We start from the raw sequence: 19,831 nt of genomic DNA, 5'->3' as shown, positions 1-19,831 counted from the left end.
CTGAGAATTGAAGTTCTTTTCCAGAAACAGAGACATAAAGTAAATATTCTTTGTCAAATGTGATGGGAAGACAAAAAGGCAGATGGAGGGCTTAGCTTCTCAAGTAACTCCTTTACATTTCAGTTGCCATCACTGACCTTGTCACTGTTTGTGCTGGCTGGGAAACTGATGTCAAGTGAACAACTTAAGAATAGATGATGCTGTATGTTACTCTGGGCAGGAGTTGCAATATTATCCAATGGCCAGTATTAAAATAGAGCTAGTGTGACTTTAAATGTGTTTTAATAAAAATGCAACAAATGAATGGAGCTCAGCAGTAATCCAAGTACTGGAAGCGTGTATCCTCAACCAGTTCTGCAAATCGGGGCCTTGCTGAAGTGACCTTTATTTTCCACAGTTCATGATCAAAGCAGTTACATTACACTAATAACTCTTCTAATTCACAACACCTGAATAAATGGCAGGTAAACCAGCCTGGACTGCACGTTCCATTGCTGTCTGCAGCCATCCTGTAGCACTGCCTGAAGAAAATTTTTTCCCCTTGTCTCAACACTGCAGTCAACTCTAATGATTAAAAAATTCTTCTGGATTGAAAGGTGCATCACATTGATAACAGGCTTGTTTTGAGACTTGAGCTGTGCCTCAGCATGGCCTGGAATAGGCCTGGATTCAGGATCCATTTTTGTATCTCTTTTTCGCTTATAATATTCCCTGGCTGTTCCAAAGCACATTAAGCTGAAAGTTACCAGACTCCATAGAAAATAAGAAGAAAAAGAGTAGGTCTGAGGTGGCCAACACAAGCTTTTAACAAACAGAGCCATATATAAAAATTATAATAAAATATCTTCATGGATAGTTTCTGGGGTTGCTTTGGAGTTGATAATCTTTCTTTCCTCCTCTAGGTCAATTGTTTTCAACTGAAAATGTTTGGCTTCTTTGGCGTCCTAGTGTTGTAAGCTAAAAGTACTGACTTTTGTGGCTCAGGGAGCACTGTGAAGCTGAGGACCAGAGCTGGGGCTGCAGTGCCTCCTTGGCACAGATCTGTCGTCCAGGCTCTGCAGCCACATAGGCATATTCCAAACTTGCAGAGGGGATGGTTGAGTCAGCCAGCAAAGTGGGGCCCCTTTCCCCCTCATCCACCAGAACAGTTGCTGGAGAGATAACTCAGCATTGGGTCAGGGTGGGGTCTGCCTGTTAAAATACATGTTTCAAGCCCTTCACTCGCTCCCTATTTTCCCTGTCCCAACACAGTGATGAGACAGCCCAGGAGACCATAAGTCAAACTCAAGTGTAGCCAAAGACTCATTGTAATTAAGGATAGATTTGACAGCTTTTAAAAATGAGCATCCTGCTGAGCAGTCAGTTAGCAGGTAAGAACACATGCTGTTTTGCAAACAGGACCAAGGCTTCAGTCCTACTTGAAAGCTTAGTTATGGATGATGTCAGTAACATTTTTGGATCCAAGTATATCTTACTTCAGCACACATTTCATAGCATCCATTATAGTTACAGATGTTACAAGCTTCTGTTATTAATTTTTTAATGTGCTTATAACTTTCCAAAAGCCTGATCTCTTCTGTTCAAATATGATTGTGTTCTCCTTTGCAGTCTTCTGGTGGAAAGTTGTAACAAAACCTTCTTACCTGTTGTTTAGATTAAAACAGGGCCAAGTACACTGTTGTCTTTCAATAAGACTCTCACATTCTTTTGAGCAAAACATACACAAAAAAACAACCCACCTCAGCATGGACTCTGTCCTTACAAGGTCTAGCGTTTATGTTTGTTTTTATGGGTAAAGCTTTTAAACAGTTTAAAGAATGTTTCATGTGCTGGAGATCATCTAGTGTGTGTGTGTGCCACTGCCCTCTGCTGCACAGAGGCAGGAGAGCTTGGCTGCTTTGATAAGGCAAAGGTGTGGTCACCCATCCATCCATACTCCTATTTCAAGCAAGTACTCAGGTCCTACCGACTTAATTTGGGAGCTAGAGCTATAAAAGTAGCTAAATTTTCACCTCCATGGGTGTTAGGAACCATAGTACCTATGAAGACCTGTCCATTTCAGTCTTCTGTCAGTAGAGAATTCCATGTTGAGAGACTATGCAAGTGTGATGTCTGCCACAACCCCCCTGGGTTGTTGCTTCATGAGTCAAAGAACCCAAAATATCTAGGAGATTCACTGTAGCACTGTTGTGTTTCTGTTCAGCATTACTTAAGTGTGATCTAAAGCACTGCTGGCTTTTTGTTCTCTCCTGTTGTTAGGCTTCTGGCATGTAACACTGACACCCTCAAGGCTGAAAGGCTTTTGGCGATGCAAGTTTTTTGGCTAAAATGTAAGGATTAGTGAAATAAATGCTTCAGGCTAGATAAGAGATAAATGTAGCCTGGCCAATAAGAGATGCAATTATTCATTCTGGACATAAGTACTAGGAAATTATGAAAATCAGCTAAAATCTCAAAAAATGTTTACAGAATCATAGATTCCATAGGCTGGAAAGGACCTCTGACATCACAAAGTCCAACCATCAACACATACACAAGCTACAGAACCCAAAAAACCCACCACACACCAACACACTCAACACCTCGGCCACTAGAGCATGCCCTAAAGTGCCACATCTACACATTTCTTGGATACCTGCACAGATGGTGAGTCCACCACCTCCCTGGACAGACTATTCCAGTGCCTGACCACTCTTCCAGTATAGAATTTCTTCCTAATATCCAGTCTAAACCTCCTCTGCTACAACTTTAGGCCATTTCCTCTGGTCCTGTTATTTACTTGGGAGAAGAGGCCAACATCCATCTCCCTACAACCTCCTTTTGGGTAGTTGTAGAGGACAATGAGGTCTCCTGTCAGCCTCCTCTTCTCCAAACTAAACATCCCTATTTCCCTCAGGTGCTCCTCATATGACTTGTTCTCCAGACTTGGTAGCTCCCCTCTGGACACTCTCTGGTACCTCCAATATTTCCAGTCCTTCTTATAGTAGGGGCCTAGACCCACACACAGTACTTGAGGTGCAGCCTCACCAGGGCTGAGCACAGGGGCAGGATCACCTCACTACTCCTGCTGGCCACGCTATTCCTAATACAGACCAGGATGCCATTGGCCTTCTTGGCCACCTGGACACACTGCTGGCTCGTGTTCATCCAGCTGTCCACCAGCACCCCAAGGTCCTTTTCTGCTGGACAGCTCTCCAGCTGCTCTTCGCCAAGCATGTACCTTGGGGTTGTTGTGACCTAAGTGCAGGACCCAGCACTTGGCCTTGTTGAACCTCATACAATTGGCTTTGGGCCATCGATCCAGCCTGTCCAGGTCCTTAAGTAGAGCCTCCCTAGCCTCAAGCAAATCAACGCTCTCACCCAGTTTGGTGTCATCTGCAAATTTATTGAAGATGCACTCTATCCCCTCATCCAGATAATTGAGAAGGATACTGAACAAGACTGGCCCAAAAACTGAGCCCTGAGGGACACCACTGGTGACCAGCCACCAACTAGATTGGACTCCATTTACCACAACTCTCTGAGCTCGGCCATCCAGCCAGTTTTTTACCAGTGAAGAGCATACTTGTCTATGCCATGATTTGTTTAGGATCACAGTGAGCCACACTGCATCAGCCCCTCATCAGGAACTGCCTTCTGTCATCTAGAGCTGCTATGCTCCTTACAGATTTTTTGAGGTAATTAAGGTAACACATACACACATCTCAGTCTAAGGATTTACACTTTTCACTTTGTCTTTTTTCCATTAAAGCCAGGTTTCTTGTATTTCTGTTCCTCACTTCAGGTTTAGTGATCATGAAATCAAATTGTAACTTTCTCCTTTTTCAAAATTTGCTTTGATTGAGATCGGTGGAAATTTTCCCAGTTGGAACAGTCTGGCATCAAGTGCTTTTGAATTATAGTTAGATTGTATTTTCACGGTGTTTCACAAATAAATAACTTTTCTCTCTAAAGATGAGGCCTGTCCTGGAGCCATCAGGTTTTGGACACTTAAACTTGGTAACACGTTGGAGAAAGTTCTATAGCCCTGATTTCTGCTGAAGGGGTGGGGGGTGGGAATTAGGAGGAAATTACTGCCTTGGTTTGTTTCCATCTCTGACTTCTTCAAGCTTATGTGTTTGATGCTGTTTGAACAATTCATGAACCATTTCTGATGGATTATTCTAAGAACATCTCAAACCTCTGAAATATATCTATGAAGTCTCACATCATGTAGGGACAGGGGAAACTATAAAGCTTTTTTCTTAACTAGTACACAAAGGAAATAGGATAAACCCTAAACCTTAAATTGTTGCTCTTTTCTGGTTATTTAAAATATGTGTATTACTTCTACAGGCTGACAGATTTCTCTATCAAATAAGTGCTATTGAAAAGCAGAATGCTGCCTCCATCCAAGTCACTGGCCACGGGAGCTCAGCTGGGGCCTTGAGAGTGTCAAGCTGAGAGCTTTTCTTTCACCTTAATTTATAATCACTCTTAGGTCCTGTAGGCTAAACTACTGGTAGGCCATCAATGAGACTTTTGAAATCACTTTCATGGGCTTACACAAATGCAAAGATTGATGCACCAATGCTGTTGATGCTATACAAGAAGTTCTTGAATTTGCTCACCTCAGGTTGTTTTCTGTGTGTTTACATGTGTGAGTGTATATATATGGATATGTGCATGAGTATACATAGATATATGAAGTGTGAGGATTTATTTAGTATAGACACATGAGTTTCACGCATAGCTGTGCATGTATTTAATACTAAACTGGGACCTGAAATAGAAAGAGGAAGGAAAAGCTACTTAAAAGTTATTTTAAAAAACCCAATTACTGCAGCTGTGGTATATCTCACCCAATCAGAAGTACTAATTTTATAGAAGAAAAATTATAAAAATGAAAAATTATGTCAATTCCTAAACACAGTTCCTGTTTGCTTAGCTTTTATTTATTTGACTTCAAAATAATACACTGTAATCTTTCCACTTTTTAAATACTTTATCTCAACCAAGTAGGTGGCCTAGCCAATACTTCCTTTTCCCCAGTCAGATACACGGGGAAGAGGGGGCAGTTTGTGTTTTTGGGAGACCTGAGAAACTTGCTGGCAGGCTTTCCTAGGGTTATCACCGCATGTCAAAGATGATGTCCATATAAAATACAGATTTCCCAACAATCCTGCTTCCTTAGAGGGAGACTTCTGTTTTCTGTAGTTCACACATTTTGAATGAATGGAGTCAAGTCGTTAAGTAAAATACTTGTTCGTGTAATTACCACATTCCTACTTCCTTTCTACTCCTTCAAAATTCACTGTAAATAACAGGGTGTGGTAATTAATTGCCATCCAAGTGGCATAATGAATGTTCTGCAAATACAGTATCCCCTGGGTGAAGTGATACTATTAAGTTATAGTGTGTTCAGTTCTGTCTTTGAATACCAATACAGTCACATTGCACACACATATGTGTGTGCCAAGAAATGTTGTGTTTAGTTTTTTTTGAGATGTGATACTCCAATTTTTCTTTTCTTTCCTAGAGAATTCAAAGTACTTTGTAGAGGACTTAATCTTTGTGCAATTATGCTCATGGGCAAACACTCAATAAATGCAAAAAAAGGAATGCAGTCGTGGTTCTAAAAACATTTCACATTCTTCAAACTGGTGCCAGTTGTATGTATTGACAGTAATCCTGTCTAATCCTTTCCACACGTGTTATCTTTGTACACCTGCTTTCATTGTCTCACTTACCAGTTCCTTCTACTTAAAAGTGCAATATACAAGAGGGTGAAGCAACAGAACAAAATACACATGCAGACATAGGATGTTATGGTATAATTTTGTGTTGTAGGCATAAAACATTTATGTAGATTTTGGTGCTAGAATCAACATCTTCCATTAAGATACTTTTCCTGGTTTTTTGTCCCTCAACTGGTGCGTGTCTGTGTTTGTCTTTCTTGGCAGATTAACTGAAACACATCAAACAGCTGTAAAAGTCATCAGGAGAATGCAGTATTTTGTAGCCAGAAGAAAATTTCAGGTAAGCAGCACCATTAACCAGAAGGGCAATTTGTAGGCTTAAGTATATTACATTGAAAGTGCTCTGGAAGTGAACTTGTCTTTGTGCATATGGTTGCAATAAGTCAAAGGTAGTGTTTAGGCTCTCAGCCTCATACTTAACACTACATAGATTTCTTCAAAGTGTGGGCAAAACTATTAACTATCGATGGGTATAGTAGGATAGGGAAAACTTCTGAATTTGTGGAGTCAGCAGAGTTGGTTTTTGCTTCTCTTTTTTGCTGGGATTTTTTTTATTATTTGTCTTCTTTACTATACTGACCCATTTATAAGCACTTACTCATTTACTAGAAGTGAAGAGAAGCCTTTGCTGGAATGTTTGCTAAAAATACTGCCTATGCTGGTCATCTAATGGCTAGTTTGAGAATGTTTAACTAATTGTGTCCTATGCGTGACTTACAGATCAGCAGACCTTACTGATGAGCAATAAGCTGAATGAAGTTGCTTTCACCTTTGTGGCCCACATTTCCATATTTGTTTTCCAGAATGGGATAGCAAAGAGGCCTTATTTTATAAAATTGTCAAGCAACTGCTCTCTGGAAGTTTGCTTTCTTTATGAAGGCTTAAGTTATATTTCTCAGTCAGATTAAAATATGCTCACAGTAAATGTGCTGCTTTGGAAAAACTGTCTTATTTTGCCTGTTTATTAAGGCCCTTCATGATAAAACTGGTTTGGAATGTTATTTTGATATTGTCCTTCTCATCACCCATGTGCTGGTGATGCCATGGAAATTAGTAATTAACTGTTGGCCTGGTACTCAAAGCCCCTGTTATTTCCCTCTAAAGGTTCATGCTTTTTTTGTCCAAAAGAGTCCACTGCAAGTTAATCAGCTTTCATAATCCTTTTGAAGAGGTTATAAAAAGTTAAAGCAAGAATCTAAATTTCAAGCAAGTTTGATTAGAGCTAAGCACTTAATTGCAAGGGATAGAAGTCTGAGATAAACTCACAGCACTCAGAAGACTCTGAATTAGGGCTGAATCTCTGAATTTCCCAAGCTGATGCAGGAATTTGTCTTCAGGTGGCCTTATCTTATGAAAAAAGACCAGCAGTCAGTTTGTTTAACTCAGTGAACAACAGGAGAGCAGGATTTTAAATATTAAACCAGAAAGGTAAACACTATGGGAAAACAAGGAAAGAAAAAAAAAATGAAAGAGGAAAAAAAAAAGAAAAGAAAAGAAATAATGAAAATAAAGTCAGTCCATCAATGAGTTTGGATAGAAGTTAGGATATTTTTAACCATCAGAGACCTAATGTTGTGAAGCTGTCAGCCAACAGCAGTCATACCAAACTTAAAAACTGAACTTGCTTAGTCTGTGGAGAGGATTCTGTGAGTTGGTGTTCCCTATAGGGAAGAAAAAGGAGGAAGTATTTCCTGTTTGGTGGTTGGTTGTTTTTTTTCTTGGGACTGTGAAATATAGCAGATAGGACTGCCCATGCTTTTTAGATACAGGAAGTTGAAAGCCCAGAGATTTTGAGTCTTGCATTAGGAGCTCTAAGCATGCTGGATGTAGCGTTGTGAGCCCAAATGGCTAGGATTTGGGATTATGGACAGAATGAAAGTTACAGAAGTTCATCCAGTTCTGCATTTGCCAAACCTCTCTGGAAGCCCGTTACTATCCTCTTTAAGTTGTATTGTACTAGCATTTCCTAATAAAAACATGACAAAAGATGATGCCAAATTCTGGCAGGACATACGATGCTCAGATCTAAAGCTTTATGAGAAAAGAGGAGAGAAGCTTGATGAAAGCTGGAAGATTATTTATCCTATGCTTTAGATAGGACTCAGGCAGAACTCAGAGTACAGTGCTCTGCTACTATAGAATTCAGAACTGATTGTTTTGTAAAAGGAATAACAGATAGAGGACTTCTTTTGAGGGAGAAAAACAATTTCACCAGGAATGAGGAGCAGTAATTTTGCACAGAGTAGGTCATGGGAGGGGGGGGACAAAATCCCCAGCACTTCTAGGCTCTGCACCATGCCTGGTGTTTAGATAGAGAGTGTCCAAAGGAAGGGACAGAGGATTTAGCCAAAGCACTCTCAAAGCACCCCCTGCTAGTCAATCTAAAGAGTGATACTGGCACTGTTTCTCTGGGTGAAGACAATAGGCTGCTTTTCTGGCCAGAAATAGTGATGTGTCAGCGTCTGCAAATAGTGAAGCTGGGGAAGACAAAAAAAAAAAAAAAAAAAAAGGCAATAAACTGAAAACTTTAACCTCCCTGCCCCACAAAATGTCTCCTCTCAGAATTACACACAAGTGTACATACGCTCTGCTAAAGCCATGAACTCTTCTGAAAGCAATACTGCAGGTAAGTGATGATAGCTGAGTGCAAGGAAGGCAGTTTATCACAGAGAGCTTTTGCTTCTTCATTCATTTCACAGGATTTGTTTCCATTCCAGTTCTGTGCTTTCATTTGAAATTTCTAGGATCCTGTGGCTGCCTTCCAAGCATGACCCCAGCACATACCGTAGGTGTTCAATGCATGTGTGCAGTGGTGCATGCTAATGGCTCTGGCTGAAGCTGTGACAGAGTGGAAACAGACAACAAGATAACTAATGAGCTGTTTTCAGTAATTTCCAGTTACCAGATTTGCAATTTACCTTTCTTTTTTTTCTTCTTTTCTTGAGTCGGGGCCAAAAAGGAGACATCTTGCCCCACATTTCCCATAGGAGTGGGTATGGCTTTGAAAGTGCTGGTGGTTTGAAGAGGACATAATTTGCATTTATTCCGTTACACACACACACAGACACACACACACACATTGATTTTACTCAATGAAATTTTACCATTACTTTTTGTGATCACATCACTGTATGAAAATTCTCTAGACGTGTTTCAAAATTCTGCCTTATAGTTATAGCAAGAATCTAGAGCTTGACAGAAGCATCTGGATTCTTACTGGAATGGGCATAAAAGCTGGGTAGATGGCAGGGGTTTAGCTCTCGTGCATTTTTTTTACCAGTTCTTTTTTATTTATTTGAATTGCACCTTTTTTTTCTGACTTAGTAGGTATCATTAAAGACAAAGAAGTGCAAAGAAAGTCTTTGTGCACCAGTCTTCAGACTTATACAAAGCATCTCTCCTCCCAGTTACTTGAAAAATAATATTTCAGTCCCCAGACATCTTCAGCCTTTAGAGGCATTTGAGTCTGGGTGCAAATGTTTTGAATGGGGCCTACCTCTGTTGTTCAGTCCTCTGACATTATGATTAACCTATGCTTTTGGAACGAGCTGAGAGATACTGCACATGGTGGTCGTAGATAAATTATTTATCTTGATTTTGTGTTTTTTAAATACACTGTGAAGGTCTAATATTTTGCTCAGTATGAAGTGACATGAAGACATGACTGCAGCTGACAGAAATGGGAATCACTTGGCTCCATCTCTACAATAAATACACACTCCTACTATGCCCACGTATTTTTTATTCATTGCAACAAGTATTGCGAAATGGCAAGCAGGTAACCTCTGGAAGGTAAAAAAAAATAGAATGAAGGCCTGTCTGAGATAAAAATCAAGTTTAAACTCTGCTTACCTTTCAATCTCACGTGCAACTCCTTTCACAGCAAGCTCGGAAGCCGTATGATGTGCGCGATGTGATTGAGCAGTACTCACAGGGACACCTCAGTATGATGGTGCGGATAAAAGAACTTCAAAGAAGGTAGGCCCTGTCTACCTCGTGAAATACTTGATTTCTCTGGTGCCAGCTGGCTTTAGGAGAGATGTGTACTTAATGAACAGTAATTGTCCAAAACTGCAAGCACAACAGGGAGCACAATATCTAGAGGATTTAACTCAGAGTCATTTTTAACCCTTTTTATGACCAAGTTTACAATTGTGCTTTATCCTCCTCCTCTCCTCCCCTAAGTGAAATTAAAAGAAATTGAAGTGCATGCTCTGAAGCTTGTAGCATGAAGTGAGCTTTTCTGTCCTCTTTTTAGAAAAGGCAAACTTTTCCAATTCTGGTTTACCTTTCTGTCCCTTCTCTACGGTTCTCCACATTTAAAAGAAATCTAGTTTGCTTGTGCTCCCCTCTTTTATCTGGAACTTTTCCCTTTTCACATTCCTCCTTGCACGTACTTTCTCCAAGTTTTGGGATTGCAGCTGAAATATTCTGCCACAGAACTAGTTTCTTCTGTTTCAGCACAAAGTGCTTTTATTTTTACAAATTAGCACTGCAGGCTGGGACACCAGACTGAAATCCTCTGGCCCTTAAATAAAAAAGAATTACAAATTCCTATTGAATGGAATCTACTGTGTCAACATATGTAGATATTAAATCCGCCTGCCTGAGATTCAAGGAATAGTTGCAAATGTTATTAAGAAGCCATTCTGTTTGTACAGTCTTTGTTATTAGATTACATATGACAGAGAAGAATTATGTTTTAGTTGCAACATGAAAGTTTTAAGAACTTAAATATTAGTACTCATGAAAATAACAATAATATGCTTTGATTTGGGGAAAATCCTCTGAAGAACTAAACTGCTTATGGTATGTGCAGAAAATCAGGCTTGTCTAATGTTTTTACTTGCATTGTTTTAGGTTTAAAGCTACTGTAAATTCTCATGTAAATTATGCTCCTCTGCTTTTTCTGGCAACAGAGTTTAAGTTGCATGGTAATTGCACTGTTGATAATTCTCTGTTTGCTTTTCAGATTGGACCATTCTTTGGGAAAGCCAGGCCTTTTCCTCTCAGGTAGAGTGCCTGCATCTTATGTAAAATTATTAGCTTCATAATTTTGTGAAAATACTTATGACTACAGTAGATATGAATTAATAATCTAGCCAATTACGCATGAATATGTAATTCTGTTAATAAGTCCTGGAAAGACTATGGAAAGATAAATACCTTGCATTCAGCTTGTACTGGAGGAAATGGAAACTATGAATAAAAGTTAAGAATGTGCATCAGTTCATAATAAGTTGGTGACATATTGCTGGTAAAATTTCCACAAAATAATTATTTCTAAATCCTTTGTGCTAGGGTTAGAATAGATGTTGCTTCCATTTAAAAGGTTTCTTTCTTTCTGAATAGCCAATGGGTTTCAGTTTTGGAAGGCTCAAGGAAAGATCCAGAGTATCTTTCAGGAAGATAGCTTGAAAGCTAGGATGATAGAAGAGATGTGAAATTCAATCATAAAAAGTGCAAGATCAGGCAAAGGGGAACTGATTTTAAAAAATCTCTTACATGCTAGTAGGGTTGAACAGTCTGGCACTTTTTATGAAAAAGAAAGGTCTGGGAAGTATAAGCAAATGCCAACTGAATGTAAAAAAATGCTTGATATGCCCTTAAAAAAAATTTGTGTGATTCTGGGACCAGGAGAAAGATTTTCAAGACATACAGGGACGTGTACTTGTCTTTACATGTGACTCAGGCAAGGCCTTAGTGACATATGGGACACAGTGTGCAAAATTCTAATTCCACGTATTTAGAAAAGACTAACTGCACAAAAAATTGGCAAGAAATACTAAGATGAACAGTGGAAAGGAGAAGCCATTCCATTAGTGGGAAACAGAAGTTTGCTCTTTTTAACCTAGCAAAACAAAGGGCTGGAAAGGGTTGTCTAGTAATTCTGCAAGGGGAGTATTTACCTGTGAGCCAAAAGAAATAAGGACAGTGCAAGCAGAAGAACAAATGCTTGTGAACCTGCCATAAATACATTTAAGCTGAAAATTGGGGAGAAGTTCCTGGTAAGCCACAGCAGGAAGATTCTGGGAAAACCTATGGTGGGAATTATGGAGATCAGAAGCCTGAGTGCTTGTATGGGAAGAACTGCAGGAAGAGTAATTTTTATTTTTTTTGTCACAAGAGATTCAGATTTCTAGAGTCCCTGTCTTATTCTCTGTCCTTGCAAGCTCCAAAGTGACATAGGAACCAAAGTCCCATGTTCCCAAATGCCTCTGAGCACTCAGGGTGAGATGTGTCAGAGGGTGCCAAAGTTATTTCAGAGCCTTTAAAAAATGTCATATTATCAGTGCTTAAAATGGTTTGTACTATTGGAATGAGGAGCACCTCTCACAACACATTTTTAACATCTCATTGCTGCAGAAGACTCAGTAATACAATCTTCTTTCCCTGTATCTGAGCTCATTTTGGACCAGGAAATTAATCCATCAGCTTGAATACATGTATAAATGTTAATGCATGGGAATTCATTCCACAATGTGCATTTAACTTTATGGAAGACCTTTGCTTACCTTCAAGAATGTATTATTTAGTTTCAAATGTAACATTACCAAATTAGAACTGTAATTTGTGCTCAAAAAAACAAGTGCTAGAGGCACTTTTAATGAAACAACTTGTTTCAGAGGTGGGGAATAATTAGAAGTGTGGGCTGAAAAAAAGCTAATTGTGAAATAGTGTTGTGAGCAGTTTGGGAAGCTGAATATGTTCAGGATGTTTAGTCTCATGAAGTCTTGAGTCAAAAGGGTTGTAGCAACTATTGGGAGGATCCTAGGTGAGTTTGTGAATTTGAGTAAGTCTTCGAAGTGTTCAGGTGTTGAAAAGACTCTAAAGTACTGAGGAAGAGCCATCAGGTCTCATTTATGAATTATTCAATCTGGGGCAACTAATATGAGAAACCTGGAACAGTTGACAATTTTTTAAGCAGAAATTCTTGCTTAGACATAATATGTGGAAAAAACACACTGACTTCCAGAGGCACAGCGAGTTGGGGTGGGCTCATCTTCAGAATTCATGTTGCAAAGTCTTACTGCAGAGAGAATCATGAGACTTCAGAGATATTTGGGAAAGCCATAATCTGTGCTCTGGAGAAGATCATGGCATCTGTGTCCATGCAGCTCACTCCATTTGTTAGTCTTTTCTTGCAACATTACTACTTTGAGTAGTGCCCTCAAATGGACTGGATAAATACTGACTGGGAGAAATAAAACTGTTCTTAGGAGTGCAAAACCTGGGAAGCTTAGTTTTGGGTTTTCAAGACCAAAACCAAAAGTTATTCGATCAAGTAGTTATTTTATCTAAACCCTCTACAAATCCAAAAATAAGTGGTTCCAAATAAATGGTCTGCAGAACTAAAACTAGGGTTAGTTTATGATTAATCCTGGTATTATACAAGCCACCAATAATCAAGTGATGAACAGTGATGAATGGTTAGAATATTGGTCTGGTTTGGGTGGAAACAAACTCTTGTACTGTCCTCCTCTGGAAGATAGACTTATTCCTGAGTTTTCCTCAGAATGTATTTTTCCAGTTCAAAGGCATTGCTAAATACCTCATTTGTAAAAAATATGGGTGTTTCCTTCTGACTGTTATTTTTTTATTGATGGCAAGCAAAAGAGAAATTACAATGCAAAGAAAATTAACCGCCAAGGAGAAAAACATGAGAAGGATTTTCCTTTCTAGATCCTTTTTTCCCCCATTTTATCATACTCCCATTCAAAGAATTTTAAGGTCTGATGCCAAGCCTATTGAAAGGAATGGGAGTTTCTCCAGTGACCTCAGTGGATTTTGGATCAGACTGTTACTGACACCCTGGTGTCAACTTCAGTAATATTATATGAAGTAACTGCAGTGTGTCTGTACTATTATTACCTTTCAAAAGTGAATGATGTCACAAAAGATCCAGAATGTGGATTCACTGGAAGCAGTTATTGTTATTTTTCAAGTTAGTTTCTCAAACATAAAAAGCACTAAAAGCTGTGTTAAAACAATATAAGGATACAAGAACAGAATAAAAGCCAAAAGCAGGGTGCTTTGGGAAATGTATAATAAAAAAGATGCATAAGTCTCTGACCTTCCTGTAAGTTTTCATCCATTTGCAGATCAGAGACCTGGGGACACAGTTTGTGTGTGTTTAGTACTCCTAACTGGTGTGCTCTTAACAAGCTTGCCTGGTTTCCCTTGTAAACTTATAACACCTGTGATATTTTGTGACAAAAGTTTTTCTGATTGAAGTTTCACATACACCGACTGTGAAGAATCCTCCCTTTTTTGCTTGTTTTGCTCTTGGCATCTCCTAGCTTTCTTTTTTAAACTCCTAGTATCAGGAGTAGTTATTAAGATAATGGATACATTTTCTGCAGACTTGAATCCCATTTTTATGAGTATACCTTCAATTTTGTAAGAGGAAACAAAGATTCCTGTAATAGTAAACAAACCTCTTAATAACTGAAAGTGTTGATACAGAGGCAAAGTACATGTTAATAAAACTTCTTGAATTAACAAAGCAGATACTTAGGTAATGATACAAATAAGAAGAGTGTAATGCTGACTTTCATTACACACAATGGAGTTAATTGATTTTGAATGCAATTTTTGAGACTTACTATAGCTTTTTGGGGGCAAAGGTGAAGAATAATGCCAAGGTAAAACAAAAGATCCAGTGTTTGGGTTCAGAAAAGTACTCAAAAGACTCACGTTTATCTTCAGTTCATCTGAACCTCTTGGGTCTACATAACACAGGTGGGAATCCCTGGAGAAAAAGGCTTTCTAGTAAAATTTTGACAGTTCCATTGTTTTCTTCTTTTCCCTGGTTAAACACCACCTAAATTTTCTGATGGTATTTCCTTCCCAGCTGTTAAGAAGAAATTGGATCACAGTATCTTTTAAAGCATAATAAATACCCAGTTTAATTTTCATCTTTTAAAGTCAATTAATACTTGAAATGTGAGACACCCATATTTCTACAGGAACTGGTTTATTCCACCTCTCCTGGAGACAAAATCCATAGGAACGTGGTCAAAAAGAAAACCACTTTGGACATTTTATGTACCTGTCAAGTGTTCACAATTCTTTCTCTAAAAGTTAATTTCATTTCTGAGGTTGATCTACCTCATTGCAAAGACCTAGTGAAAAAAATCACGTCCTACTTCGAGGGCTTGGAACCTGCAGCTGCTTTATTGTTTATTCAGGTCCTCCAAACAGTGTTGCATTCCATTCTTAATTAAAAAACAAACAATCAGCAAACAAAACCAACATAGTAAAGAAGCTTGTGTTTTGTTTTGAGTTTGAGATATGAATTGTTTTATGAGTAGTATAATGATTGTGTGTCTAAATCCTACCATCAGCACCTTCTGGAGGAAAGGCAGAGTGTGATGTAGTTAATACCAGATTCAGTGTTTAGGCTCCTCCCTAATACATCAATTATATATAATATTTAACTTTATATATATAGCTATAACTTCATAAGCCACTTGAGCAAGTGCAAGGTGCCATCTCAGAAGCTGGATAAATTAAGTAGGCAGACAGACCTCTTGTCTAGAGCTGTTTTGTTTGTTGAAAGGCCTCTTGCCAGGCCTTTAACCTGGCAAGTCACTCAACTGCAGCTGGATTTTTGCAACTTGAAAAAGCTAGAAATTTCTGCTTTCTCTGTATACTGTTGCACTTTCCTTATGGAATAGTTAGCTTTATCACAAAGTTTTTATGTTGCAGTATAACCTTCTAAACTAAGGTATTTCGGTAGTTTACTTAAAAAAATTTTTTTAGGCTGTCCAGGGGAAATCACAGATGCCTGATCTAGGATTGTATCCTACCTCCTTTTAATTTCTTCTGCCTGTCAGTTGTAAAAAGGCTCTGGCTGACAAGAAAAGAGACTCAAGACAGAAGTCACGAAGCCTAAGGCAACATTATTTGTTATTTTATGGATCCTGGGCTTAATTGGGCAATCCCAGCTTGCATTTTCAGAAGCACAGAAGTGCTTTTTCCGAAGTGGTTTATAGACATAAGAGCCTAGATCTTGCTTTACCTACATGGAGCTTTTACGAAACTGAAACAAATACAGATCCAGAAAGTTGTACTTGCATTAAGTTAGACAAAAGAAATCAGTGGCATCTCTTGCACTGTCCTGATTTCTGTAGTCGCAGTACTAAACTTGATGTAATTTTCTGAGGTTTTGTGATGTCTTTAGCAATCTGGAGTATCTTAGATGTCACAGTGCTCAATTTCCTCATTTTCTGCTTAAAGAAATTAATGACTTTCAGGTAAAATTTAAAATTTTTTAGTTAGCTTCCTTCTAGCTATTTACACCATAAAAGTAAAAATCAAGGAAGGAGTCTTAGTCTGTAGAAGTAGAGTAGATAATTTCCAGCTTTTATCATTTTCAGACCATCTGGCTGTAATTCTTCTGCTGTCCTAATGTTCTCCATAAGTATGTGTTCTAACAAAGGAAAAAAATCTGTTTTCTGAATAGTCTGATGAGCTGGTGAACACTGGGTAAAGATTTAAGATTAAGGTGCTGTCACTCATTTGATTTGCTCTTTTACTCATTTCAGATGATCATGGCTATTTTTTAAAAAAAGTAAACAGACTTGAATAACAAGTAATATGTCATTTATATCATGTGCTTTCATTTAGGGGAAGAGCTGGGGATGGCCTTCCTTGTTTTTTCAACTGGTGTGGGGAATACCTAAAAATTTGAGAATTTTTTTACAAGAAGTGTTTTTTCACTCTAAAAAGAGATGTCTCACCTTTGTGAAAATGCTAGGAAATAAATACAGGATCATGTTGGTTTGAAAGTAGCATAGTAGACATACTCAGGAAGAAATTTACCTATTAATAAAGATGAGAAATTGACTAGATAAGCAATTCAGTCTCCTGAAGTATAATGCCTTTTACTTACTTACTAGCATTTTATCTGTTTCAAGTCTCAATGTATAAAATGATGTGTTTGTATCACCCCAACCATGTGATACAGGCTAGTTTCAAGAATTTTTTTCATCTGCACTAAAATTTGTCCATACATATTTTCATCCAGTAAGAAATAATTGTGCCTCCTTTAATGTATGTTCCCCCTGTGCCTCTGTCTTTCACATCAATCTACACAGTTACTGGATTGCTTAGTGGGCCTCTCTGTTTTATTGCAAACCAACACAAAGAACAGACAAAACTCAATACTGAAAGGAAGTTATTTTGGGTTACAATGCAAAGGATGTACAGATTAAGGCATTTCAGATTTATGGTTGGCCATACAATCTCTTCAACTGTGTAAAAGCAAATAATATAAGGTAGGAAGTTTAAAATCATCTATCTTGAACAGACTTGAGAGAGAAAGCATAAACATGAGATAGAAATCAAATGGACTAGAGCAATGTTATCTGAACTTCTGCCCACCCTTCTTACCACAATGCTTTGCACATTGTATATACACCCCATTTACTTTTAAAGAGGGTCTTTATTAGAGGAAAATGCTTGTAAATTAGGGCTGAGTGCTGATTTAAACAGAGGCTAATAAGAAGTGGGAAAGACCAGAGCCTTTTGTGACTTATACAGCCTGCATGCCAATAAAGGGGTGGACATGACACAGTTCATGCATGTCTATCATTCTTTTCACTTCATCTGATAGGAGTGCCACATGCCACAAAATAGCTTCTCAACTGCTTATCTGCTTCCTGTTTTCTCATTTTCTGTTCCACACCACACTCAAGAATAACTAAAATAGGAAACATTATTAATTTGGTTTGCTCGTTTGGGGATGTCTTCGTGATTACATGAAGGATGTAATTAGAGGTGGTAAGGAAAGCATTTTATTTTTTTTTTTAAAAAAAAAGCTCACTGCAGTATTTCTTCAGGTTTGGGGGCCTTTGTGGTTTTAGATGTAACAAAAACACTACCTACCCACTGCTGTTCTAATCATATCCCAATTTAAAAATCCTTAAAGGTATGTTTTTTTCTGGTATATACCTTGAAAGATTATAAGTATCTACAGATTTCGTAACTAGAGAGTGGACTGCAGAGTCAATTATTTCATTTTAGGCAGAGATGAATACATAGATAAACTTGAGCCTCAGCCACTTATATTTTAAGAGGTTTCCATGCTTGTGAACTAATGAATGATAAATAGCACACGTGTATGAGCCAAGCTGTGTCATTTATTTTTGGTCCCCACGCAGCGTCCTTGAACAATCTTTGCATTTTCTCTCCATTGGTATTTACTCTTCCAGGTTCTGTGATGGAACATTTCTCCTATCTAATGCCTGCACAGAGCTGTCAAGGGTCCATAACCTTTTTGATACACTAGGTGACCTGTAGGGGAGAAGGAAAACAAGAAGTATCCCTTTTCCAGCATTGTTTTACCCAAAAGTCTTCCTCTAAGGTTGTGCCATACACATTATCAGTTATACTGAGATGAGCTTTGGTGCAAATGTATCACTAAACATGTCACATTAGCAAACATACACACTGCTACTGGCAAAGCAAGTGACATTCACTGAGAAATGCAAGAATGGGAGTTCCCTGAAGAATGAGCACACTTACAGGCAGTTACAGTCGATGCTGATGCACTGTCAATTCACATCTCATCCTGCTTTGCAGAAAGACCATTCACATTGTATTCACGTCCTAAGCAAAATGGACTTAAATAGTTGTGAAACCCAAAGTTCAACCACTCATAAAAGTGGAATAATTTATGGAATAAACAAGGAGTAATTCCTCCAGCCCAGGTTTGGAAAAATAATTTAGTAGAGAAAAATATGTCCGACTTCCAGTGACATAGGCATCTATGGGGGCTGGGTTTTTTCTTGTAATATTTTCTCCTAGCTCAGAATATATCTGGTTTTGTGCTCCATTTCCTGTGAAATAAGACCCCCAAACTATGGTACTCTTTTGCAATGGGCCATGTAAATACAAACAATAGACCCCACTTCATACAGTTTTCAGTCTTGGCTGTGAATGAAACCAGTTGTGTGAATGGGCTTAAATAATGTCTCATGAAGGCTAGGAAGGAAAATGAGGATGGAGACGCAAGGGCTTTTCCCAATGTCACTCATTTCCAGAGAGGAGCTAGGTCTCTACCCTTGAACCACTGAACAGTGCTGCCTCCTTCATCTACTACCTCAGCTTAAAACTATTCTGATTTCTTTATGTGTAGAAAGTGTACGTTGCTCATGCCAATGATAATCAGAATGGAGGGTATTCCGAGGGAGCAGGCATATTCCATCTAACTACCTGCAGTTAGCTGTACTAATCAAGTTACCTCAGGCATTATCTGTAGTCCTTCATGTCCACAGATTACCTCTACCAAGGCCCAGGTAGCCCTTCAGACTAAATTAATCTTGTCAGCTAGACAAATTAACACCCTCTCTCCAACTACCCTCTTTCACTTCTGTACACCATGAACAAATTCGTTCTTGTTCTGTCCAAGTTATTTATACTATCCTACTGTTACCTGTACACCATGAACAAATTCGTTCTTGTTCTGCAAGTTATTTATACTATCCTACTGTTAGAGCTTCATTTTTGCTTTAAATACCATAGATGCAATTCTTAGTTAGAGTTTATTCTCCACCTAATGAATGTCCCATTTTTATTCTTTATTTAGAAAAAGGGGTAGACAAAGGATACTATACTGTAGGAGCCAGACTGATCCGGCTAGAGGATAAGGTAAGTGCATGAAAGCTTTTTTTTCAAAGTAATGATATCTGATCTACAGACATGTAAGATAGTATCTTGGCATGATTTACTTTAGAATTACAGGGCACCATAATAAAGAATAATATCCTAATTTTTGTAAGGGAGTTGATGAAGTATCATGAGCATGTTGTTGAGCATTAACCGTTTACCTGCCATACATATGTGGATTTTCAAACTGGCTACTTGCACGTTGAAGCCAAATCACACATCTTGTAGATAAGTACTGTGAACTGACAAGGTGTTTGTCATACCAGAATTTGTAAGTTAAGTAGAAAGGCCTGTATCAGGAGCCTTTGTAAATAAAACAGTGGATATCTCAGTTAATAATCTTGAGGTTCTTTAATGTTTGCTGAACTTTTTCTCCTGTGCAGTTATCTTTGCAACAATTCTACCCCTTTCCCGTGCCC

The 19,831-nt window shown here is 38.4% G+C and overlaps 1 protein-coding gene across 1 annotated transcript in view; it reads left to right on the top strand.

Annotated features, from left to right (window-relative positions):
* The window catches only part of LOC104389984 (potassium voltage-gated channel subfamily KQT member 1-like), a 485,421-nt gene that overhangs the window by 263,656 nt on the left and 201,934 nt on the right, over nucleotides 1-19,831 (top strand). Inside the window, 4 exon segments of the mRNA XM_009999050.1 lie at nucleotides 5,943-6,018; nucleotides 9,622-9,716; nucleotides 10,711-10,751; nucleotides 19,333-19,394. Of these exon segments, the coding sequence (XP_009997352.1) occupies nucleotides 5,943-6,018; nucleotides 9,622-9,716; nucleotides 10,711-10,751; nucleotides 19,333-19,394 (274 nt within the window).

The sequence above is a fragment of the Chaetura pelagica genome, unplaced genomic scaffold, assembly GCF_000747805.2.
Source record: "Chaetura pelagica isolate M959 unplaced genomic scaffold, ChaPel_1.0 scaffold6, whole genome shotgun sequence".
Taxonomy (NCBI): Eukaryota; Metazoa; Chordata; class Aves; order Apodiformes; family Apodidae; genus Chaetura; species Chaetura pelagica.
The sequence above is the reverse complement of the archived record's forward strand: the minus strand, read 5'-3'. Positions and strand labels throughout refer to the sequence as shown.